Source organism: Nansenia antarctica (assembly GCF_963989245.1).
Source record: "Nansenia antarctica genome assembly, chromosome: 20".
Taxonomy (NCBI): Eukaryota; Metazoa; Chordata; class Actinopteri; order Argentiniformes; family Microstomatidae; genus Nansenia; species Nansenia antarctica.
The window spans coordinates 10021051-10046365 of record NC_137693.1 but is presented as its reverse complement, the minus strand read 5'-3'; the positions used below and the strand labels follow the sequence as shown (position 1 = coordinate 10046365).

At 50.5% G+C, this 25315-nt stretch overlaps 1 protein-coding gene across 1 annotated transcript; it reads right to left on the bottom strand.

Moving 5' to 3' along the window:
- Positions 1-167: 167 nt before the first annotated feature.
- On the bottom strand, positions 168-25124 carry sec24a (SEC24 homolog A, COPII coat complex component). Its single transcript, XM_080549840.1, has 23 exons — positions 24807-25124; positions 20840-21442; positions 18076-18240; positions 14993-15070; positions 14663-14847; positions 13967-14145; positions 13457-13559; positions 13057-13183; positions 12801-12910; positions 12154-12266; positions 11702-11820; positions 11211-11266; positions 10375-10581; positions 9601-9724; positions 8747-8905; positions 7931-8104; positions 7509-7619; positions 4804-4979; positions 4398-4535; positions 2752-2856; positions 2091-2183; positions 1602-1705; positions 168-585 (listed from the first exon to the last, which is right to left on the bottom strand). The coding sequence occupies exons 1-23, from the start codon at positions 24856-24858 to the stop codon at positions 471-473; spliced, it is 3396 nt and encodes a 1131-aa protein (XP_080405966.1). The 5' UTR covers positions 24859-25124; the 3' UTR covers positions 168-470.
- Positions 25125-25315: the final 191 nt, after the last annotated feature.

Below are 25315 nucleotides of genomic sequence, written 5' to 3'. Positions count from 1 at the left end.
ATCATCATACGGGTTTGTTTTCCTGGTTTCAACAAACTGTTCCAGCAGAAAAGAGCCAAATCAGCAGCGTCAAAATCAGTCCACGTCTGTCTGTCCTGTAAGTCCTTGCCAACAACTTAATAAAGTTTGATTCGTTTTGAATGAATGTTTTTGCGCTGATAGGGGAAGGGTGTGTGTGTGTGTGTATGTGGGGGGGGGGGGGGGGGGGGGGAGCGGTTCTTCAGGAATCCTCAGGGTAGGCGGGAAAAGTAGTGAGCCACGCACACCGCTGAAGAAGAGGAGTGGTGTGAGAGGGGGGGGGGTGGGCAGTCCTGAACTGGTGCAGTCCTCCCACTGTCCACACACCCACGGGCACGCACACACACAGTCACGCACACGCGCACACACACGGGCACACACACACACACACACACACACACAGCTCCCCCCCCCTCCCATCAGTGTGAGGTCTCCTGACTCAGACCTCGGGGCTACTTGGAGACCTGCTGCTGGACGTGGAGGAGGAACTCGTAGTAGGACAGGGCCGACTCTGTCCGGTCCTCGATCATGCTCTGCATAAAGTTGGCCTTCAGCGGGCTCTCATCCCTGGAGGAGGAGACACAGTAGTACATCATCATCATCACCATCATCATCATTATCACCATCAAATGTTTTACATACAGTGGGGGGGAAATCTTCAACACAACAATTTTATTTTTAATTCAACATATGTCCATTGTAGCTATTCACAGGAAATTTTAACCAGACATTGTTATTAACTCAATAAAACTACACAGCTAAAAATAAATAAAAGGTAACTCTCCACTCCAATGCAGAACAAACAAAATTCAGGTGCAATAAAGGGGAATGACACAGGGAACAAGTATTGAATACTAATTTCCCCCACTGTACATACTTTGCTTCATTAAAAAAACAACTCTGAGCCATTTCACAATGCAGGTCAGCTGACTCCCCTCTGTCAGCAGGTTACCAGCCATCGGCTGACTCAGTCAACGAGTTCAGATCGATCTCAATACTACTGGGTGTATCTGTGGGCATGTTTGACTAGGGTAAACAATAAACATATGAGAGCCTATGAGACCCGGTGGCCTACGTTCCCTGGTTTGGTGGGGCGTTGCCATGCCTACGTTCCCTGGTCTGGTGGGGCGTTGCCATGACTATGTTCCCTGGTCTGGGGGAGCGTTGCCATGACTATGTTCCCTGGTCTGGGGGAGCGTTGCCATGACTATGTTCCCTGGTCTGGGGGAGCGTTGCCATGACTATGTTCCCTGGTCTGGGGGAGCGTTGCCATGACTATGTTCCCTGGTCTGGGGGAGCGTTGCCATGACTATGTTCCCTGGTCTGGGGGAGTGTTGCTATGGCTACGTTCCCTGGTCTGGGGGAGCATTGCCGTGGTAAGTTCCCTGGTCTGGGGGAGTGTTGCTATGGCTATGTTCCCTGGTCTGGGGGAGCGTTGCCATGACTATGTTCCCTGGTCTGGGGGAGCGTTGCCGTGGTAAGTTCCCTGGTCTGGGGGAGTGTTGCTATGGCTACGTTCCCTGGTCTGGTGGAGTGTTGCCGTGGCTACGTTCCCTGGTCTGGGGGAGCGTTGCCGTGCCTACCTGATGACGTGCAGGGTGGGGTAGAAGGGTCTCTGTTCCCTCAGCCAGCTGATGAAGCCTCTGGTCCTCTGGGACTCTGGGGTCTCCAGCTCCGGCAGCACCGTCTGTCCCAAACACAACACACACACACGCCTGGTCAGCTACACACGCCTTCTGTGTATGTGTGTGTGTGTGCGGTTCTGTGTGTGCACGTGTGTGTGTGTGCCCATGTGTGCGTGCCCGTGTGTGTGTGCTCGTGTGTGCGTGCTCGTGTGTGTGCGTGTGTGTGTGTGTTTGCCCGTGTGTGCGCGCGCGTTTCTGTGAGTGTGTGTGTGCGCGCAATAGTTTTGGTGAGACTGGGGGTTTCTGAGTGTTTTTTTTCTGTGTGCGTGTTTTCAGTGTGAGTGCATGTTTCTGTGCTTTCTCACGCATGTGTGTGTGTGTGTGTGTGCATGTTTCTGTGCTTGCTTGTGTGTGTGTGTGTGTGTGTAGCGGGCTCAGGACTCTCACCATGTTCTGAGGCAGCGCGGCGCAGTTCTGGACCCCCAGCACCTGAGAGAGGAAGGCGGGGGTGCAGTTCCTCCCCACCCACAGATAGAGCACCTGTCAGGGAAGAAGCAGCCGGAGTCAGAGGGTTCACCTGGGGTCACCTGACATACAGTCTTTACATTTACCAGACGCGTTTATCCAGAGAGATTTACAACAAATACATTTGTCTGAGTAAGTGAATCATCTATCCATCAAGTCATAGCAAGAAAAAGCAATCTATGTCAGGATGTTAGGACCAGGGGCCATTGGCAGTTGCAATGCTGGAAGAAGGAAGATTTTTTTTGTGTGTGTGTTTTATGTATTTACAGTAGAGAAACTGTACAGGGGGGTAGTGGGGATGAGGAGGTCTTTAGGAGGGACAGTTAAGACGTAGCCTGAAGAGATGGAGGTCTTCAATCTACTTTTCTCTCACTGGCCAGCACACGAATATCCGCAATGGGGTATATCTATACCTTTTGTATGATAAATATAATGTTTGATATCTTTAAATCATAATCATTAGCCATTTCATGTGTTTTCTGTGTTTCAAAATGTGCAATGTTGGGACAATATTTGACTAAACTGAATCATCCTCCATCATCATCATCGTCATCATTCTCATCATCATCATCGTCCAACTCACCGAGCCAGCGTCCATGAGGAAGGCTCCCTCTCTGCTCAGCTTCTCCACAGACAGCTGCTGTACCCTGGGCTGGGGGACGGTGCGCTCACTGATGTTCAGAGCCCCCTGCGGAGGAAGGGACGATGGATTGAGGAAGAAAGAGAAAGAAAAAAAATACAGGTTAACACCACAGAGGAAAGGTCAATACTCCTAAAGAACAGGTGGAAGCAGACATGCACATAATGCCCTGCGTTCCACTGCTTCATAGAGGGGCTTTCCTCCACATGTAGGGCTTCATATTGATTGATCACTTATCTTCCTGTTCAGTTCAGAATAGATTTCAAGATCCTTCTGCTTGTTTATAAAGCTCTCACTGGCACAGCACCAGAATATTTGAAAGACCTTTTGCTAGCATATCAGCCCAATAGAGCTCTCAGGTCTTCTGACGCTGGTTTTCTCTCTGTGTACCACATGTACAAAAGAAGAGATTTGGTGAGGCTGCATTCTCATCTTATGCACCCAGATTGTGGAATGCACTGCCAGTTTACATTAGGGATGCAACCTCTGCAAATATGTTCAAGTCAAGACTAAAAACCCATCTTTTCAATATTGCCTTTAAATGACTAAATAATTTAATTAAGATTATATAATGATTAAAGCACTTTGAGCTGCAATGTTTGCAGGAAAAGTGCTACACAAATAAAGTTATTATTATTATTATTATATAGCATGTGAGGGACCTGCTATAGAAACAGTCATGTTATTCATGTTGTTATGTAGCATTATAATCATCTATAGATCTGCAGTGGATAAAGGACATGGGCTATACAAGTAAAGCCCTATTCATAATATTCATCATCATCTCCAGCTCTGATGTAATATAATATATGCCATTTAGCTGACGCTTGTATCCAAAGCAACTTACATTGCAGTGAGTGCAGATTTGTTTTTGGTATATATGGTCCCAGCGGGAATCGAACCCACAACCTAAGCATTGTTAGCACTGTGTGTGTGTGTGTGTGTGTGTGTGTGTGTGCATGACTGGTGTGTGTGGTGCGGGTGCGTGTGTGTGTGCGCACATGAGTGTTGTGGTGTGTGTGTGCGCATGAGTGGTGTGGTGTGTGCGTATGAGTGGTGTGGTGTGTGTGTGTGTGTGTGTGTGTGTGTGTGTGTGTGTGTGTGGTGTGGGTGCGTGTATGTGCATATGTGTGTGGTGTGTGTGTGTGTGTGTGTGTGTGTGTGTGTGTGTGTGCATGACTGGTGTGTGTGGTGCGGGTGCGTGTGTGTGTGCGCACATGAGTGTTGTGGTGTGTGTGTGTGCATGAGTGGTGTGGTGTGTGCGTATGAGTGGTGTGGTGTGTGTGTGTATGTGTGTGGTGCGGGTGCGTGTGTGTGTGCGCAGATGAGTGTTGTGGTGTGTGTATGTGTGTGTGTGGTGTGTGTGTGTGTGTGTGTGCGCATGAGTGGTGTGGTGTGTGCGTATGAGTGGTGGTGTGGTGTGTGTGTGTGTGTGTGTATGTATGTGTGTGTGTGTGTGTGTGGGGTGTGGGTGCGTGTATGTGCATATGTGTGTGGTGTGTGTGCGTGTGCGTGCGGTGTGTGTGTGTGTGTGCGTGCGTGTATATGCATATGTGTGTGTGTGTGTGTGTGTGTGTTGGCCCTCTCACCTCATCAGAGAGGTCGTCCATGCGGTACAGCGCTGGGTGGATCATCAGCATCACGTAGGCCAGCGGCTGGTGCTTCAGCTGGCACATGGCGAACACACGGTCGTCCAGCCTGGTGCTGGTCCCCGTCCTGAAGGCCACCTGAGGAGGTCAGAGGTCACAAACCGCAGGTCAGAGAGCAGAAACACCTCTACTGTAACACCTCGCACCGTCTACATTATCATGGCTTTTTTTTTTTTTTTTACTTTGCGGCTATCTGGTTAGATGACAAACTACATTTTGTTGTAAAGTACTTGTGCTCTGTATAGTCTGGGTGGGGTGTAGGGACTAGGGGTTAGTCTGGGTGGAGTGTAGGGGGTAGGGGTCGGTCTGGGTGGAGTGTAGGGGTCAGTCTGGGGGGGGTGCGTACCTGTTTGAGCAGGGCCAGGATGTAGAGGGGGAACAGGCGGAGGCAGGCGGGGGCCAGGAGGCCCGGCTGCTGGATGGTCAGCACCGAGGTCCGGTACGACGTCAGGGAGTCGATGGCGGCGTTGGTCATCGCGTCGCGGGCGTCACTCAGACTGGCCGTCACAGAGCGGTCCACAGCTGGAGGGGAGAGGAGAGACACACACAAAAAATGTTTACAAACACATTCCATATTGTCATCTACTGTAATGGACCTATCGCTAACCCACGCCCCCTTTGAAAACTCAGACAAACAAACAACGCTTCACTGACAGTGACTGACTGACTGACCGTGACTGAATGACATTCAATGACTTACAATGGCAGGAGTTGGCTGATTTCTGATTTACCACAGCAAGTAATAGACATGTTTTTTAAAGAAGAAAGAATATTTTGTGAGTTTTCTGCCTGTCGTGACTTGCTGTGATATGATTGGACAATTAGCGATAGGTCAATTTTTCATCTCAAGGTTCAAGGCAGAGTGGTTGTCTTGTAATGAAGTTTTACAGTTAAGTGGCCGTGGTTTATTTAAGAACATTTAGTATAGTCATCTGGTTCATTCCTCTCTGGTTAGTTTTGCATCACAATCAAGTACAGCCAGTTCCCCATGTGAGCGGCCCTGGAGCGGCTGTGTAAACCTCATAGACTCTCCCCTCAGAATCAACATCACACAATTAGTCACTGTGACATTCTGCAAGGTCATGGTTACCAGGCAACCGGAGCTGCCATCATCACTCACGACCATCTGGCAACACAAATTAGGCAGTGTGTGTGTGTGTGTGTGTGTGTGTGTGTGTGTGTGTGGTTGACAAGTCTGTTATGAATATGAGAAACGTACATTGAAAGGAAGATCTGACAACGTAAGGATACTCTTGTTACTGTACGATGGCAATAATCCTACATGCCACAATAACACCAAGTAGAACACCTGGGTCATACTGTACATATGGCCAATAGGAAGCAATTGTCCAAAAAGTGCAAACCTTTCACGTATTCAACATAACATTACACAACACAACATATTATGTATTTGCCTTGGGGCTCCAATGTGGTGGAGCAACCAGTGCTGACTGGGCAGAGCAAAAACAACAACTCAGAATAGATGTGTATTATATTCTACCTTGTCCGTAACAATGTTTCTGAGAAAACACTGTTCAGTAAACTAACCCTAACCCTGAAAATGCATTTGTATATCATGGAAATAGTGATATTCAAAACTCCCATTGGAATATTCCCCCTGTGCTTCTATTAGAAGTAATGAAGGGAGTGGCCTGGGGTGGTCCAGTGGTCTACAGTGCACACGTCAGCATGCCCATGTCAGCATGGGTTAGAATCCGACCCATGCCCTGCTGACATACCCTCCAGTGTTTCCTCTATATGCATTTATTCGTGGCGGGCCGCCACCAAAGAATTTCCTCCGCCACCATTGCCACAATGTTGCAATTAACCTCGTCGTTTGTGTTCGCACTGCAATCGAGACTGAATCTCTCAACAGGCGCGCGGCGACGCGCTTTCAAAACTGGCTGCGTTCGTAAATTCACTCAGGAAATCCGATCAGCACTCGTGGAATGCCTCTCGTCCAATCAAATGACTCGGTTTCTCTATGACGTCGGGCCCAGTGTGCGCTCCAGCGCTCTCAGAGCGACTTTACGAACTCAACCTTACACTCATCTAGCTAGTTAGCTTAGCAGTCGTAGCTCAATGGAGTGAGAAGCAGAGTTGTTGCCTTGTTGAAAACATATTCAGACTCCCCAGCTGTTCTACACGAGTTTATGACATGCAGCTGTATCATGCGGTGGTAGTACTAAACCCTCGTTGTGTATTGTTTGTTTTGCCGTGGAAATGAAACATTTATGTGTCTTACAACAACTCATGTGCGTGTAAAAAGCCGGTAAACGGATTTCTCTCTTCGCCCGTCGCCGGTGCTTAATCCCGTATCCTAATCGAAAATGCAACATCATCAGCGACGACTGTGGGTTATTGAATTTACTGCTGTTCTCTGGTTCATGTTCTTATACCAGTGCTCAGTATAGAGTATTTTAAATGAACATTCGTAATGTAGTCTAGTCTCTGATGTTCATGGTCAACTAAATCAGGCTATTTTGTGAAACAAATAATGTTCCCGAGCAGCCTCGCATCTAACGCTAGCTTCGAACTATTGAGCATAAACGTTGGTAAATGTCACAAACGACACAGTATTGGCAGGGGGAAAGAAGGGGTATTGTTTAAGTGGGTATTGCGTGGGTAAAGTGAAATTACGTCTTTGTTTTGAGCGCGCGTGCGCGTTTTATGCGCGTGCATGCGAGAAAAAAATTTGAGCGCGATGCGCGCGCGAATGAGGACTCCCCCCCGCCACCATTGTGAAAAATCCTGGAGGAAACACTGCCCTCTTCTCCTTACTTTCCTGTCTATCTTCACTATCTCTATCCAATAAAATGAAAAATATGAGTGAAATAACCTTAAAAATAAAAGAAATATGAAGGTAAAAGTGGCAGACTTTGCACTCATTTTAGCACATGCTAACTGGAGTGCTAGGTCTGCTAACACCATGCTATACAGTACATACCCATGCTAATTGGAGCGCTAGGTCGGCTAACACTATGCTATACAGTACATACCCTTGCTAACTGGAGCGCTAGGTCTGCTAACACCATGCTATACAGTACATACCCATGCTAGCCAGCAGCCCTGTGATGGCCTGGACGTCGGCCCCGGCGAAGATGTCTGACAGCGAGTTGACGACAGGCAAACACATGGTGTGGACGCGGATCCTCCTCTCTCCTGGGGAACAGCAGGGGGACGTTAAGGTGTGTACACACACAGACACACAGACACAAACACACCCACACAGACACACACACACACACCCAAGCAAACAAACACACACACACACACACACACACCCAAGGAAACAAACACACACCCAAGGAAACAAACACACACGCAAACACATTCTACCGTGTGCCACATTTACAAATGTACACAAACAGTGTACCTTGTGTCATGTTTACACTTACACATGTTTACACACACACGCACACGCGCACACACACACACACACACACACACGCACACACACAGTGGTCCTCTACCTTTGCTGGACGTGTAGAGCAGGGCTGCCTGGAAGGAGACAGACTGCATGTCCACCAGGTTGTCCTCGATGGACATCTGCACAGCGAAGCCGGCGTCCGGGTTGACGTTGGGCAGAGACAGCAGGTCCGTAGAGCGGACGAAGAAGTTCCCGTGGAACGTGTGGATGGACATACCTGGAGGGTGAGGGTTAGGGTTAGGGTTAGGGTTAGACCTGGAGGAGCGCAGCAGTTGGACACAGTGTTTGCACCCTAACAGGCGCAGTCAACGTACTGAATGCAGCAAAGTGCCGGTTTCACCGACAAGGCTTAAGCCTAGCCCAGGGGGATATTCCATCACAGATGGACATACCTGGAGGAGCGCAGCAGTTAGACACAGTGTTCACACCCTAACTGTTGTTTTTCCAGACCGCAGCGAACTAAGAGCCGGTTTCACAGACAAGGCCTAGTCCAGGGGGGGTATTCCATCAAAGTCGCTAAAGGAAAATCTAGGCTTATTTTTGATGAGTCTCACGAGATTTTTTTAAAAACAAGCCCAGATTTTTCTTTTTTATAAATCTTGTGAGAGGTATCAAAATAAGCCTAGACTTTCCTTTAGCGAGGTTGATGGAATACCCCCCTGGACTAAATCACCCTTATGTCAAATCTCCATTGGAGACGGTTCTTAGTCTAGGACTAGGCTTAGGCCTAACGAGCATAACAGGAACTACTTGGCGTCGGCCAATAGAAAGCTGCGCCGCTCTTCCTTATAAGAACACTCGAAACACTGATGTGGTCTGACCGACCTATGACGACCCCGTGCCCTGTGTGACCTCTGACCTTTGGTGCAGCGTATCCTCATGACGGCCTCGAAGCCGATCTTGCGGGTGATGTATCGCTTCAGATCCTTCTGGAAGCGCTCCACCTGGGCGGGGTTGTGCTGCTGGTGGTAGGAGGGGTAGTAGTACACGCTGCCTGCTGAATACCTGGATATGCAGCCTGGAAGGGGGGGAGAGAAAGAAGATGGAGGGGGAGGTAGGAGAGAGCGAGGAGATGGAGGGGGAGGTAGGAGAGAGAGAGGAGATGGAGAGGGAGGTAGGAGAGAGAGGAGATGGAGAGGGAGGTAGGAGAGAGAGAGGAGATGGAGGGGGAGGTAGGAGAGAGAGAGGAGATGGAGGTAGGAGAGAGAGAGGAGATGGAGAGGGAGGTAGGAGAGAGAGAGGAGATGGAGGGGGAGGTAGGAGAGAGAGAGGAGATGGAGAGGGAGGTAGGAGAGAAAGAGGAGATGGAGGGGGAGGTAGGAGAGAGAGGAGATGGAGAGGGAGGTAGGAGAGAGAGAGGGATGGAGGTAGGAGATGGAGAGGTGATGAAAAAGGGGATGAAGAGGGAAAGAGAGAGAGGGATGAAGAGAAAATTACATCACACATCAACTTTTGATTCGTGAGGTAAGGTGAGTTCACCTCATGATTAAATCACACACACGAACGATTATGGAACAACAACAGTGATGCTGCTTTACTTTACTACATTACCCACAACTCTGCACGATATTCGTATCTTCACAATTCCATCCCTATTACTAAATGTTCTTATTTTCCAATAAGTAGGGATCATAATCAGCCCCCCCCCCCACCTCCTCCTCCTCCAGCTAACCCCCTCGATTGACCCCTCAGAGCCACCATCCAGCCACTCACCCAGAGAGGCCAGGTCACAGTACTGAGAGCTCAGCAGGAACAGGTCCACCGCCACCTGCTGCCCTGAGCAGTCCAGAGCCAGCTTCTTGTAGAAGTCTGTGGCGGGAGACAGGTGCTGGATGTCCTGGGGAGGCAACAACAGACCCACGGGCCCCGGCGTTAGAAGGAATACTGCCGCAGCTCAGCTCAGGGGAGCTGGTACACAGACGCATTAAGTCGCTTGATAGAAGTGGTCCCTCGTGGCTGAAGCGACGGCCAAACACACGCCGTTTCATGTCTTTGTTGTTTGAGAGATCGATTTGAAGATCTTACCAATTGAATTGAACCCTGCCGCAGGAGAGCCTCCCTCTCTCTCCCTCCCTCCATCACTCCCTCCATCCGTCCGTCTCTCCCTCCCTCCCTCCATCCATCTCTCCCTCCATCACTCCCTCCCTCCCTCCGTCCTTCTCTTCCTCCCTCCATCACTCCCTCCCTCCCTCTGTCCTTCTCTTCCTCCCTCCATCACTCCCTCCCTCCCTCCTTCCATCCATCCATCCCTCCTTCCATCCATCCATCCATCCTCCCTCCCTCCCTCCCTCCCTCTTTCCATCCATCACTCCGTCCGTCCTTCCCTTCTTCCATCCCTCTCCCTCCCTCCCTCCCTTCGTCCTTCTCTTCCTCCCTCCATCCATCACTCCCTCCCTCCATCCCTCCGTCCCTTCATCCATCCCTCTCTCCATCCCTCCTTCCCTTCTTCCATCCCTCTCTCCATCCCTCCTTCCCTCCATCCCTTACCTTAGCTGAGGCCCTCTGGTTGGGGTCTTCTCTGGACTTGAGGGCCCCTACGCCCAGGCTGGGCAGCTGGGTCTGGAAGACGGAGACGCGGCCCCCCGTGGGGGACAGCAGCTTGAAGGCGGCCTGCAGGGAGGGGCCCAGGGCCGACTGGGTCTCCATGGTCTTGCTGAACATCTGGGGCAGGCTCTTCAGCAGGTCCAGGACCAACTGTGGTGGGAGAAGAAGAAGAAAGTGAGGGAATTTAACTTGAGGCTGTGGCGCAGGAGGTAGAGCTGCCGTCTAATAATCGCAAGATGGGCAGATATCGGCGGTTCGATCCCCGGCTGGCCACATGGGCAAGGGCTGGCCTTGGGCAAGACACTGAACCCCAAAATTGCTCCCAGTGAGCGGGCCGGCCGGCGCCTTGCACGGTAGCTTGCCGCCATTGGTGTGTGAATGGGTGTGTGTGTGAACGGGTGAATGAGAGGCCGTTGTAAAGCGCTTTGGATAAAGGCGCTATAGAAGTGCTGTCCATTTACCAAAAGAACGTCAAAAACACTTCCAATAAGTTTGTTATGAAAATCAGAGGAAGAGAGGTTCGGGGGGGGGGGGGGGGGGGGAATATGACACATTGAGAAAACATTCTTTTGATGTATTGTCACAGTGATGCGGGTCGCTTTGACAGCTGACTCAAAATATTTTCATTTGAATGGGAGAAAATGTTCATACGTCCTTGTTTTAGCATATGGAGATGGAACTCTGTCAGATACATGAGAGTGGTATATACAGAGTGGTTCATTGTAGGCGTCAACAGAACCCACAACACAGACTGAACTGACAACAGAGGGGTTGCTTACCTCTTTGCATTCATTGAGGTTCACTAAAAGGCTGTCTGGTGTTGGTAAAAATATATCTGGAAGAAAAGAGGTACAAAAACAAAAAAACAGATAGTTTAAAATGGCAGGAAATGATGAAATTCAGCCTTTCAATAGACTGGTTGTGTGTTCCAACATCCAGACCACTAAGAACCAGACAATGAATAGGATTCATAGTTGCAGGCCATGGATTCATAGTTGCATGCTAGTGGCCATATTGGAATTTGGCCAATTATTCTAAAAGAATGAGGTCATCTGGACACCACCACAGACCGCTGAAGTCCTGCTGCACCCCCAGCCCTAACTCCTTCTCCACCACCAGGCCAGCTGAGGTCCTGGTCCCCCCCCAGCCCTAGCTCCTTCTCCAACACCAGCCCAGCTGAAGTCCTGGTACCCCCAGCCCCCTTTCCAACACCAGCCCAGTTGAAGTCCTGGTACCCCCCCCCCCCCCCACCCCCCCACCCCAGTCTCACCTTCGATGTCGGACACAATGAGCATCTGGGGTTGGGACAGGCCCTCCTGGAGGTTGTAGAAGTGGATGGTGCTGTCAAACGTGATGAAGCCGATCTTCGTCCTCGAGTCTCCAGGTAGCCTGGAACAAACACGCGCGCGCGCACACACACACACACACACACACACACACACACACACACACACACACACACACACACACACAGTAAACTGACAGTCACAGGAAAACAACCAATACAACACACAGTTCTCCATCACACAGGGTAAGAGCATCTCTTCTGGGACTAAAAGGTAAATGGTGAAGTTAAATTGATATACAAACGCCTTGATGTTCAAGTTAAATTCATACAAATATGTACTGATGTTCAAGTTAAATTCATACAAATATGTACTGATGTTCAAGTTAAATTCATACAAATATGTACTGATGTTTAAGGTAAATGGATATACATACGAATTGAGGTTCTCCAGCAGCGACTGACAGACAACGTCTAAATATCCCGTCTCCACAGCATTGTGGGATACGTCCAGGACAAAGAGATAAACAGCCGGCTGCGGGGGTCTCAGCTGAGGATGACAGGGGGGCCACAGGGTCAACACAGAGCCAGGCTGAGTTGCCTTGGCAACACATTCACCACAGATGAAGTAACAAAAGAGAGACGACATTGAGAAGAAACTACCACAGTTCAGGTCAGCCCTGTAGAGACTCTGACAGGCTGACAGTACACACACGGACACGGAGAGAGACACACAGACAGAGACGCACAAAACATGCCCTGAGAGACTCTACAGACTGACAGTAGAGAGAGAGAGAGAAAGAGAGAGAAGAGAGAGAGAGAGTAGAGAGAGAGAGACAGAGAGAGAGAGAGAGAGAAAGAGAGAGAGAGTAGAGAGAGTAGAGAGACAGAGAGAGTAGAGAGAGTAGAGAGAGAGAGACACACCACACACAATAATTACAACTTCAGTAAACCTCAATGGAATCTCTTTCTGATCAGAACAGTAGATGATAGTAGGGAGGAAGCTAAAACGGTAGCCACAAGGCTAACCACCCGGACCTCAGACAGGAGGCAGGTCAGAGGTCGGTCTGGCGGTGAGTCTCACCATGTACTCTGACGGGGCGATAAACTCGATGGTGGCGTTCTGGACCTCCGGCCGTTTGTGAGGCTCTCCATACGATCTGCTGACGGGGTTGTACATGAACTCCTCCGGCACTGCTCAGAGAACACACACACACACACACGACACACAGTTATTATCTCCTGTCAGAGAAGCACTGGGCTAGTCTTCCATCACTGCAAACATGTCATGATTAGGTCTTCATCATCATCATCATTATTATCATCATCCTCCTCCTCACCGTCGTTGACCCGGTAGCAGAGGTTACACTTCCACCTCCGCTGGTCCAGGAAGGTGACAAAGGGGTTAATGTAGGTCCTGCAGGACCGACACCTGACGATGGTGCTGGAGGTCACCACTGGCAGTTGCTGCACACACACACACACACACAAACTTTAAAGCATAGCATTGTTTTTTTGTTTTTTTTCACACATGGGCTTGAACGTTTCCACACTTCACAGTAAAGCCAAATCTCAAACTGTTCATCCACTACTAACTGTTCATCCACTACTACCGACATTAGATGAAGAGGCGTCTGTCTGTGCAAGCCTTCTATCTGTGTAAGCCTTCTATCTGTGCAAGCTTTCTATCTGTGCAAGCCTTCTATCTGTGCACGCCTTCAGCCACAGTGGGACTTTTACCGAGAGGTCTTTGAAGGGGTGCAGCAGCAGGCCGAGGGGCAGCTTGGCTTTGTTCAACAGAGACTGGGTCTGGGGGATGCTGGTCAGGGTGCTGCGGAAGACCCTGGACGGAGGAGAGGAGGAGGAGAAAACACACAGAACAGGTCAATATCAGGGGGCTGCTACTGAGAACACTGGCTAAATGAAGTCTAGAGACGGTCCTGATGCATTCATCATTATGACAAGATGAATGACTTTGAGTGCGTGTGTGTTTTGGGGATGATTCAATTGGCTCCATTGGTACCAGGGAAACGAAAACCCCCAAAAAGTGCAGCTCAAGCATTTGACAAATCCTAATCCTAGACGAAAAAGCAACAATCTCCATTTTTATTTTACATTGAACGTGTGATTTAGTCCAGGACTAATTGAGGCCGTGGCTGTGGAACTGGTCCGTACTGTAGGAGGTCCTGCCCAGGCCTCCACGTGGGTCTAGGTTCTAAGTTCTAGGTTCTAGGTTCTAGGTCCACTCACTCTGGGTTGCAGTTGATCTTCTGCAGGTCCTGGGAGAGGCAGGGTGTGGGGGGGATGACGGGGCCGGGGGGGAGGAGGTTCCTCTCCTGCAGCAGGTTGACCACCCTCAGGGCCTCGGGGGTGTGGGACTGCAGACTTAACCCAGCCAGGGAGGAGCTCAGCTGGGCGGGGCCTGGGGGCTGAGGGGGACCAGACATAGAACAGCATGGTTAGTACAGCACACTGGGAACAGGTCGTTTAGTCACTTCTCCTGTCCCACCCGAAATTACCATAACATCTGGTTCCCCTCTGTTAGCTAGATGCTAACGGTTTCAAAGGCTAGCTTTGACATGTGTCTGTGTGCATAGATGTGTGTGTGTGTGTGTGTGTGTGTGTGTGTGTATGTATATGTGGTATAACAACATGTGTGTGTGTGTGTACCTGTTGGTAGCCCTGAGGTGCTTGGTGTGTGTGTGTGTGTGTGTGTGTGTGTGTGTGTGTACCTGTTGGTAGCCCTGAGGTGCTTGGTGTACGTGTACGTGTGTGTGTGTGTGTGTGTGTGTACCTGCTGGTAGCCCTGAGGTGCTTGGTGTGTGTGTGTGTGTGTGTGTGTATGTGTGTGTGTGTGTGTGTGTGTGTATGTGTGTGTGTGTACCTGCTGGTAGCCCTGAGGTGCTTGGTGTACGCGTGTGTGTGTGTGTGTGTGTGTGTGTGTACCTGCTGGTAGCCCTGAGGTGCTTGGCTGTAAGGCTGCGCGGGGCCGGGCTGCATTCCCATGGGGGGGTGGTGCATGGGGGAGGCGTTGGGGGGTCCCGCGTTGGTCTGGTACCCCGGGGGTAGAGAGGGGTACGACTGGCCCACGTGTCTACCTGGGGGGCCGGGCTGGGGGGGGAGGGGGCCCGCTGGAGAGGACGAAAAGATCAGGTCAGTTATGAACAGAGTTGCATTCTAATGAGTGACAGATACCGATATATAATTATTGCGCACACACACACACACACACACACACACACACACACATGCGCACACACGCGGAGAGCTCCTTACCCATCTGAGCGCCGGTCTCCAAGTGATCAAAGTTGTTGGGGGCGTGGCCCAGCCCAGACGTCGGGGTGTGTCGAGCACCTGTTGGGGTGAAGACATTTCACATTCGGTCAGAATTGCGACATTCCCCCCCCCCCCCAAAAAAAATGCACGACACTAAATTGCACGACATCTGTGACAGCTCCTACAGACTGTATATACACAAACACCGAACGTTCACAGCTAACAATGGAGGACACACAATGATTTGAGGGAAGTGAGTATCCGTGGTAACTGACGGGATGGATACGGGGGTAACACCCATCTACGACAGCGAGGGAGTGGAGGTCACAGTAAGGGGCGGGGTCACAGAACGACTGGGAAATGTAGTTCTACTATTCAACAATGTCGACTCGTCTGAAAGACCTGTCGCTAGTTCTCTGGGTCTGGTACCATGAGGGGACACACGGACACACACGGACACACACACACACACACACACACACACACACACAGACACACACGGACACACACACAGAGTTGTGAATCCATGAGACATGATGGAATCAGTGGAGGTAGAAATCGGAGGACAGACTCATTGCAATGCATGGAAAGGGAATTTACATTTACGGCATTTATCAGACATCTAGATTACAAAAGTAATCTATGCCAAAACCAGGGGGGCCATTGGCTGTTACGATGCTGGAAGAAGGAAGACTTACTTAAATTATTCGAATGATTATATAATATATAAAATAGATAATTTGAAATAGTTTTCAGATGATGAATGATTATTCGTTATTACAATGCATCAGTCCTCCGCTTTCGGCCTCCACCAGCCTCCCCTGGTGTTCTACCTCCACCAGCCTCCCCTGGTGTTCTACCTCCACCAGCCTCCCCTGGTGTTCTACCTCCACCAGCCTCCCCTGGTGTTCTACCTCCACCAGCCTCCCCTGGTGTTCTACCTCCCCCAGCCTCCCCTGGTGTTCTACCTCCACCAGCCTCCCCTGGTGTTCTACCTCCCCCAGCCTCCCCTGATGTTCTACCTCCCCCAGCCTCCCCTGGTGTTCTACCTCCCCTAGCCTCCCCTGATGTTCTACCTCCACCAGCCTCCCCTGGTGTTCTACCTCCCCCAGCCTCTCCTGGTGTTCTACCTCCACCAGCCTCCCCTGATGTTCTACCTCCACCAGCCTCCCCTGGTGTTCTACCTCCACCAGCCTCCCCTGGTGTTCCACCTCCACCAGCCTCCCCTGGTGTTCTACCTCCACCAGCCTCCCCTGGTGTTCTACCTCCACCAGCCTCCCCTGGTGTTCCACCTCCACCAGCCTCCCCTGATGTTCTACCTCCACCAGCCTCCCCTGGTGTTCTACCTCCCCCAGCCTCTCCTGGTGTTCTACCTCCACCAGCCTCCCCTGATGTTCTACCTCCACCAGCCTCCCCTGATGTTCTACCTCCACCAGCCTCCCCTGGTGTTCTACCTCCCCCAGCCTCCCCTGGTGTTCTACCTCCACCAGCCTCCCCTGGTGTTCTACCTCCCCTAGCCTCCCCTGATGTTCTACCTCCACCAGCCTCCCCTGATGTTCTACCTCCACCAGCCTCCCCTGGTGTTCTACCTCCCCCAGCCTCCCCTGGTGTTCTACCTCCACCAGCCTCCCCTGGTGTTCTACCTCCCCTAGCCTCCCCTGGTGTTCTACCTCCACCAGCCTCCCCTGGTGTTCTACCTCCCCCAGCCTCCCCTGGTGTTCTACCTCCACCAGCCTCCCCTGGTGTTCTACCTCCCCTAGCCTCCCCTGGTGTTCTACCTCCCCCAAGCCTCCCCATGTGTTCTACCTCCACCAGCCTCCCCTGATGTTCTACCTCCCCCAGCCTCCCCTGGTGTTCTACCTCCACCAGCCTCCCCTGATGTTCTACCTCCACCAGCCTCCCCTGATGTTCTACCTCCACCAGCCTCCCCTGATGTTCTACCTCCCCCAGCCTCCCCTGGTGTTCTACCTCCACCAGCCTCCCCTGGTGTTCTACCTCCACCAGCCTCCCCTGGTGTTCTACCTCCACCAGCCTCCCCTGGTGTTCTACCTCCACCAGCCTCCCCTGGTGTTCTACCTCCACCAGCCTCCCCTGATGTTCTACCTCCCCCAGCCTCCCCTGATGTTCGACCTCCACCAGCCTCCCCTGGTGTTCTACCTCCCCCAGCCTCCCCTGATGTTCTACCTCCCCCAGCCTCCCCTGATGTTCTACCTCCACCAGCCTCCCCTGGTGTTCTACCTCCACCAGCCTCCCCTGGTGTTCTACCTCCCCCAGCCTCCCCTGATGTTCTACCTCCCCCAGCCTCCCCTGGAGTTCTACCTCCCCCAGCCTCCCCTGATGTTCTACCTCCACCAGCCTCCCCTGGGACAGAATGAACAAGAGGACGTGGTCCAACTAGCACAGACAGACAGACAGACAGCACAACAGGCACCACCACGACACTGATAGTAGTGACTTCACACCTGGACACTCTATGTCCCCGCTCTCCTGGTTGTCCTGCTCTGTGAGGGCCAGGGGGCTGTTCACACCAGCCACACCCCCGCCCTGAGCTGGCATGGTGGGGGGGGAGAGAAAGGGCATGGTGGGGGGGGGGGGGTGGAGAGAGGGCATGGTGGGGGGGGGGGGGAGAGAAGGTAATGAGAGTGGGGCAAGGCGGGCCTCGCTTTGGGAGCAGGCAGGACACGAGAGAGGTCCTTCACTGAGAACATGTTGTGGTGCAATAATCAGGGCCCCTCCATGTAGAAAACAATAACTGGTGTGTTCCTGTTCCCACACACACCCGCATACCCACCCGCATACCCACCCACACACACACACACAACACCATTTCTTGGTGTCCAGCAGGGCTGACAGGTGGAAGAAGGCCCTCCTGCCCACCGCCTCACTCTCTGTCTTTCACTCCTTTCCTTCTCTTTTTAAACACAGTAAACTAATCATCATCAAAACACCCAGGGTGCACCTCTGTGCTGCAGGGAGAACAGCAGGACAGGAACAGGCTGGGCCAGGGCCGCGGCCGGGGGACAGACAGACCGTCAAACAGAAACAGCCCCCCCCCCCCTCCCCCAAAGACGTCCTTGACGTACCGTCGGCCATGGGGGCGAGGGGGGTGGTGGCGTTGCCCATGGGGGGTCCGGTGGGGGGTGGGGTGGGTCTCATCGACGGCGGGGGACCCGTAGGCGGGGGGCCGTAGGCCGCTCTGCCTGGCTGGTACGCATGAGGGGAGGCCATGGGGTTCATCTGAGGAGGGCCTGTTCAAACACAACAAACAACAACATGACATCACACAACAACCACCGTCACATCCCTCTCTAGGCTCCTCCCATCTCCACACCTCACACAGCTGAGTCAAACCTAAACGTAACCATAGAAACAGAAACCCCCAAAAACCCAGAAATCTATGCTTAGGGCCAGGGACCGGTTTAAAATGTCACCTAAATGTAACGTTATGGACTTTTTTCATTTATTTTTTCTAGGGGGGGCAGCAAAGGTCAGAGGTTAATAACAGTCAATGCTGGTGAGGGGGGAAAACACATCTTTAAGTCTAACTGTAGAAGAAGTATAAGAACATTGGTTTGTTCCGCCCTGCCTTTAGGACAGAGTCCCTCTCTTTGGACGAGTCCCCTGTCTACGTCAGGGGTCTGACTGCCCGCTGACACTGACTGACAGGGGAGGGCAAAAAAAATGCCGGTCGAAAGAGGACACTGGCGTTGCTTGATCGCCGCTTCTCCGCCTGAAATCTAGATACTTGCGGTATACAGAGCAGATTGTCCTACAAAGACACTTAGATTTAGTCATCTAAAAATTCATTAGACCCCTATACTTATTTTTATTTTAAAATGTATTTTACTACTCGATCTTTTCAGTTTGTAAAGCGTCTTTGAGTGTCTAGAAAAGCGCTATATAAGTCTAGTGTATTATTATTATTATTATTATTATTATTATTATTATGGACACACAGACACCAATGCAGCCACGCGTCTTGGACGATGAACCCAGTACATATCTCCACATGGGGGACTTTGCCTTATTTGCCGTGTTGACACACAGGAGGACCGAGGCACCGGTAACATTATAAGCCCTCACTGAAGGTGGCGACAGCTGATACTCCTCCTAACACACTGTGAGCTAATGTCAGAGAGCTGGGGAGGGAGGGAAGGAGGGAGAGAGGGAAGGAGGGAGGGAAGGGAGGGAAGGAAGGAGGGAGAGAGGGAAGGAAGGAAGGAGAGAGAGAAGGAGGGAGGGAAGGGAGGGAAGGAAGGAAGGAGGGAGGGAGGGAAGGAAGGAGGGAGAGAAGGAGGGAGAGAAGGAGGGAGGGAGGGAAGGAAGGAGGGAAGGAGGGAGGGAGAGAGAGAGCAATCATGATCAGCCACTCAGGAGGACTGCGTGTTCCATCGATCAGTTAACAAATATTTGAAATGGAAAACCCGCTGCGTGAACTGATTCAATCTGAGTGAGGTCATCTAAAACCAGCGGGTGGCACCGTCTTCGGTTTCTCCACAATCACATTTGTGGTTTGGACGCATTTCATAACGTTTGGATGAGTTTCATAATGTGATTACGGCCTTCGACAATGAATCACTGGCGGTCTGGCTTCTAACCAAATGTCAACCCACACACACTCACACGACACACTCACACACGCACACTCGTGCGTATTAGCTAAACACCGTCAGTGGCATTGCTCTACTCTCTCTCTGTACTTTGACAGTGGTGAATATGGTGAAGTCACTGAAATACTCATTTGGCTTCTGTACAACTATTAGATCACTAAGTCTTTGCCAGAGAGGGAGTTATGTGAAGCCAATCTGATATGTGTGTGTATGTGTGTGTGTCTATGTGGGCAGGGGTCAACGTCCACCTCCAACATCAGCCGGCTGTTGTGTCATTGTGGGGCAGAGTGCCTTCTCACTGCTAATCCCAGGTGTTGAGGACACCCCCGTAGCCTTCGACCACTGGGCCAGATTATCACACGTTTCATGAAAACCAACAGTACTCTGTGTTACGACAATCAATAGGCCAGCTTCACAGACCAGGCTTAAGCCTATCATAGACTGAAAAGCATCTTCTTCAATGGAGATGTTACATAGAAAGTGTGATTTAGTCCAGGACTAGGCCTAAGGACTGGTCTGTGAAACCAGAGTGCAGGGTTTGTTATATTAAAAACCAAAAGGTGATCGAGCATTCCAAACCGTGGCTCCCAAACTTTGGAACGCTCTTCCCTTGGATCTGAGATCATCGGTATCATCATGTAAAGCATCATGTAAAGCACTTTGTGACTGCTGGTCTGTGATAGGTGCTGTATAAATAAACTTTACATAATTACTTACTTAGAGTATTGTCGATAGTAAAAGATTCTTAGCAGTAGAAAATCAATACTACCCATAAAGCTGGTATAGTTGGTGTATAAAGAAAACTGTGATGTGCAGTTCACATTAGCTAGGCAGTATGTATGAGTAGAGCTGTGTATTACATATCAGGGGAGGCTGGTGGAGGCAGAAATTCAAAGGACGCGGCTCATTGTAATCCATGGAATGGAGTGAGGAATGGTATCATGAGGATGTCACTTATGTCCTGTACTATTGACACTTTTTATTGAATTATGCCTAGTGCCTTATTGTCTACAAATTGCAAGTTACTGCTAATTGTAAATAATCACTTGTCACTTATGTCCTGTACTACTGTCACTTTTAAAAATTATTATCTTGAATTATGCTCTACTGCCTTGTTGTCTAAAGCCTAAGAATGTTCCTCTCTTCCACTTGTGTAACGTGACCTGAACGATAAACTTGAAACTCGAAACTAATCAAACAACCCGTTGCAACGACAACAGAAGGCCTCGGGGCTCACCTGGCTGGCTGTATCCGTGGAGGGAGGTGGGGGGCAGGGGGGGCGTGGCGTTCTGGAAGACAGGAAGCGGCGCTGCGTTGTACCCCGTCGAAGGCGGCGGCTGCTGCTGCGGCCCCGGAGAGGGCGAGGACGAGGTCACGTGGTTACCCAGAGGGCCGTGGGGCGCGGGCATGCTCATCGGAGGGGGCGCTCCTCCCGCTCCCATCGGCGGAGCAGCTCCGTACTGCCAGGCCGGCGCCGGGGCGGCGTGCTGGGGGGGGTTGGTGTAGTAGCTGTTGGTGCTGGACGCAGGGAGGGGAGGGGGGGTGGCTTGGGCAGGGGGTTGCTGCTGGGGCATCCTGGGGGGGCCGGGGCTGCGGCTGGGGCTGGCTGACTGAGGGGGGGTCATGGACTGGGAGGTGGGTCCCCCCATCAGTGGCCTGGTCAACATGGGCGGGCCCGGGGGAGGGAGCGGCTGGTAGGAGCTGGCGGGGGGGATGGCCTGGTAGGGCCCGGCGTTATAGAGTCCGGGGCCCGGGGGCAGAGGCCCCGCCTTGGCCTGCATGTGGTGGTAGGGAGGCTGGTGGCTCATGGGATAGCCCGGCGCCGGGGGCTGTGAGGGACCTGGAGGACAATGACAATACAGGTTTGTTATATTCTATATCTGGGTCAGAGTTCTAATAATAATAATAACGCGGCAAGCAGGTTTGTCAACATTGCACGGTGCGGGGGTGTGCAGTGCGCTCGTGAGCCTCCCGCAACAAAGGGAAACGACATCATTACGAAACCGCACTTTTCCTGACTACAACTGACACTTCCTTCCTGTCTGCAGCTGTGATGCAGGGGGTCAGAGGGCACGCCTCGATTCTATTCACTGTGAGAGAGCAGCAGCAGCAGCAGTAGTAGTAGTAGTAGTAGTAGTAGTAGCTGTCGTAGTAGTAGTAGTAGTAGTAGTAGTAGTAGTAGTAGTAGTAGTAGTAACAATAGTAGTAGTAGCAGTAGTAGTAACAATAGTAGTAGTAGCAGCAGTAGTAGTAACAGTCGTAGTAACAGTAGTAGTAGTAGTAGCAGTAGTAGTAGTAGTAGTAGTAGCAGCAGTAGTAGTGGTGTTAGCAGCAGTAGTAGCTGTCGTAGAAGTAGTAGTAGTAACAGTAGTAGTAGTAGTAGTAGAAGTAGTAGTAGTAGTAGTAGTAGTAGTGGTGTTAGCAGCAGTAGTAGCTGTAGTAGTAGCAGTGTCAGCAGCAGTAGTAGCTGTCGTAGTAGTAGTAGTAGTAGTAGTAGTAGTAGTAGTAGTAGTAGTAGTAGCAATAGTGGTGTTAGCAGCAGTAGTAGCTGTCGTAGAAGTAGTAGTAGCAGTAGTAGTAGCAGCAGCAGTAGTAGCTGTCGTAGTAGCAGTAGTAGGAGTACCACCAACAGAACAGCATACCGAAGGAATTGAGGATGTCAATAAAACCTGAAAAACTCTAAAACCGTGGCTAACGAGTGGTGGATTGACACGTAGCAATCAGATTAGGACACTGTGCAAGTTATAATCCCCCTCACATGGGTGTAAAGCACAGTCCTTCACTTACGGTCAGTAGCGTGTTGTGTGGGGAGAGGCTGGGAGGGCCAGCAAGCCAGACACAAGGCCTCTCTCAACACGTGCAGATCAGAGAGACAGACAGACAGAGACAGACAGAGACAGAGACAGAGAGAGAGAGAGACAGAGAGAGAGAGACAGAGAGAGAGAGAGAGAGCGAGGAGAGCTTTTCCGATGCAGTCACCAGAGAAAGTTCCAGTGGGTGGTCTTCAGACTCATCCTGGAATGTGTCAGAAGATTGAGGCGGCGGCTATGCTACACTACATGTCTAAGAGTCCCGGTGGTGCGTTCCATGCTAGGATAAGCAGGTGGAGTGGTGGGATTAGAAAACAACTCTTCGCAATTCGCGAAGATGAAACCGTATAATCCCTGTCCCTTCCGGGCAGCAGGGGAAATCTCTAAGCTCCCGGTCGGCCACGACGACGGTCACATCATGAGCTCCCGTCCAATCAGAATGGACCTGGCCTGGACCGAGTAAAACTGCTCAGCCAATTAGGCTACAGAGAAGGCAGAAGAATAAGTGCACTCGACTCAAGACAAGAGCAGCAGTTAGCCTTAGACATGGAAATCTCACACACACACACACGCACACACACCACACACACACACACACACACGCACGCACACACGCACACACACGAGGGGAAGACATCGATGAATTACCTCTATTGTCATTGTGAAGGATAAACAACCTTTTCAACAATTTGAGAGGCATTCATTGATGGCAGTATAGTCTGTGAACTGATGGAATGCATTGTCTATTCAGTTTAGAAGACAAGTTTCTTGAAGCAACTCAGTTTGATCAGAGTTCAAAGACCAATGCTAGGGTAGAGGCTCTTCATTGCCTCTCACTCAGAGATAAGGAAAAGATCATGGCGAGATGAACTCTAGTGAGCTTAATCATAAGTCATCAATAGCCAGGACCATAAAGAGGTTTTCCAGCTCTCAGGTGACCACCCCTCCCTGTGGGAGCAAAGAGAATACCAGTGATAGCAAACACTGATCAAGTTCGAACAGCCACGATTTAATTAGGTTCGATTGCCCACTTTAGACAAGATATTGGATAAGCTGTATCTCTTTGCGTTAGAGGCCAGACAATAGACATCAATCTGATCCATGCCAAAAACCTAACCAGAAAACAAATATAACCTCAGTTATTGTAGACTGTAAGATTATCTTAGATAAGAAGCTCGTGTGAGAAAGCGTCTTTGAACACATCAAGCAGCTCGGAGAGGGGAGGTGCTCCTCACATCTGTTGATACTGAAAGCTGTGGGGGGAAAAGTTCTGACAACTGGACTCGTCCCAAATGTGCCACATGTACACTGACACGAAGCTAGGACGCAGAGAGGCGCCACTACTATACATGATTTGCTTCTGCAATTTCATACGTTGCACAATAATATCTGTGTGTCATGCTTGCATGAGATAACTAGGCCAAATAGTAATCGGGAAATGGAAAAAGCAGATTGAGTACAAGAAAAATCACGCGACAACAAACCACTAGACCCAAAACTATGTGAGGAGGGTGACTGGGACACTGTGCCTAATGTCACTATATGACACTAGTAGGGTGACAGTCTAATGGTTGGAGAGGTTTTTTTAATCCTATTAGCCACTAAACTAACACAAAAGACACTAGCCTATATGATCTGCTGAGTTAATTACTTCGTTAGACAATTACTAAAATCCACACCCCCAAGATGTTGGCTACCAAACTCATCTAACTAACCAGCTTCTTGGTGTTTAATATGTTTAAAAAACAATCGATTTGTAAGAAATTAGAACCCCACCACATTTAAGTCATTGGATTATCATGCACATTAAAACAAATCTAGCTTGCCTGCTACAAGAAGTGGGTGAAAACACAACGAGCAGGGTTGTTGATAGTCTGCTAACAAGCTAACTGAGCTTATCATCAGGTTAAAGCCCAGAGACATTTAGCAACCGTTAAAGTTAGCCAGGCAACTGGGGGGTCAGACTAACCCCTGGAACGAAACCGTTCTGGAAGGAAACCGTTCTGGAAGGAAACCGTTCCACCAAACCGCTCCGTGTTCAACATACCAGGTTTGTAAGAGCACCTATATTATATTATGAGACGGCTGGTGGTCAAACCCCCCCCGCAGAATAACACATGACTGGTTACCTGACGTGAAACTTTCGATCAATAGTGTCCCAATAACGATCGATGCAGCTTGAGCCGCTCCATTACAAATCCAGCAGTTAGACTCGACCAAAAGATACGTTAGATACCCTAGCTTGTTAGCTTGTTAGCTAGCCACCCAGATAGATAGGAAAAACCAGGTTAACCAACATTAATGGCTTTGTGTGACAGTGACAGTGACAGCTACATCGCTAAGTGTTTAAATTAGATAAGTAAACCGAGACAACATTACGGCAACACTACTCACCGTTCTGGTACGCCTGTCCTGCCCCGTTCTGGGAGTTGAAGCTACTGGACATCTTGACACAGAAACACCGCGATCAGATTCAGAGATGCCTGGGCTTGGCGAATAGCTAAAGCTAGCTAGCTGGCGTATTCTTGTTGCGAATTGGAACTGTTTCGGTTTGAAGAAAACGGCTTTTGGCCACCGACTCTAAGGTCTGGAAAAAGTGAATAAGATAAGCCGAACTCTGTTAGCGATCACAGGACCATGGTCGGGCCGTTCCCCGGGGGTCTGTCCGCGGGTGTAGTATGCTACTGTTAGGCCTCGTCAAGATTAATCCGTGTGAGACACTTCTCTTCTTTGCACTAGGGAGGGTGCGTTCGTAAATTAGATCTGATTTAGCCAGGGCGCACACTGCGTTCGACGTCATAAAAAGACCGAGTCGTTTGATTGGACGAGAGGCGTTCCACGAGTGCTGATCGGAGTTCTAGAGCGAGTTTACGAACGCAGCCGATGTTGCGTTGAACCCAACA

Coding starts and splice junctions, on each gene's coding strand:
- sec24a (XM_080549840.1), bottom strand. CDS start 24,858: ATGTCCAGTAGCTTCAACTCCCAGAACGGGGCAGGACAGGCGTACCAG. Junction 14,848..14,992: donor GGAGACCGGCGCTCAGATGG/GTAAGGAGCTCT, acceptor CGTCCTCTCCAG/CGGGCCCCCTCCCCCCCCAG. Junction 2,184..2,751: donor TCCTCATGGACGCTGGCTCG/GTGAGTTGGACG, acceptor CTTCCCTGACAG/GTGCTCTATCTGTGGGTGGG.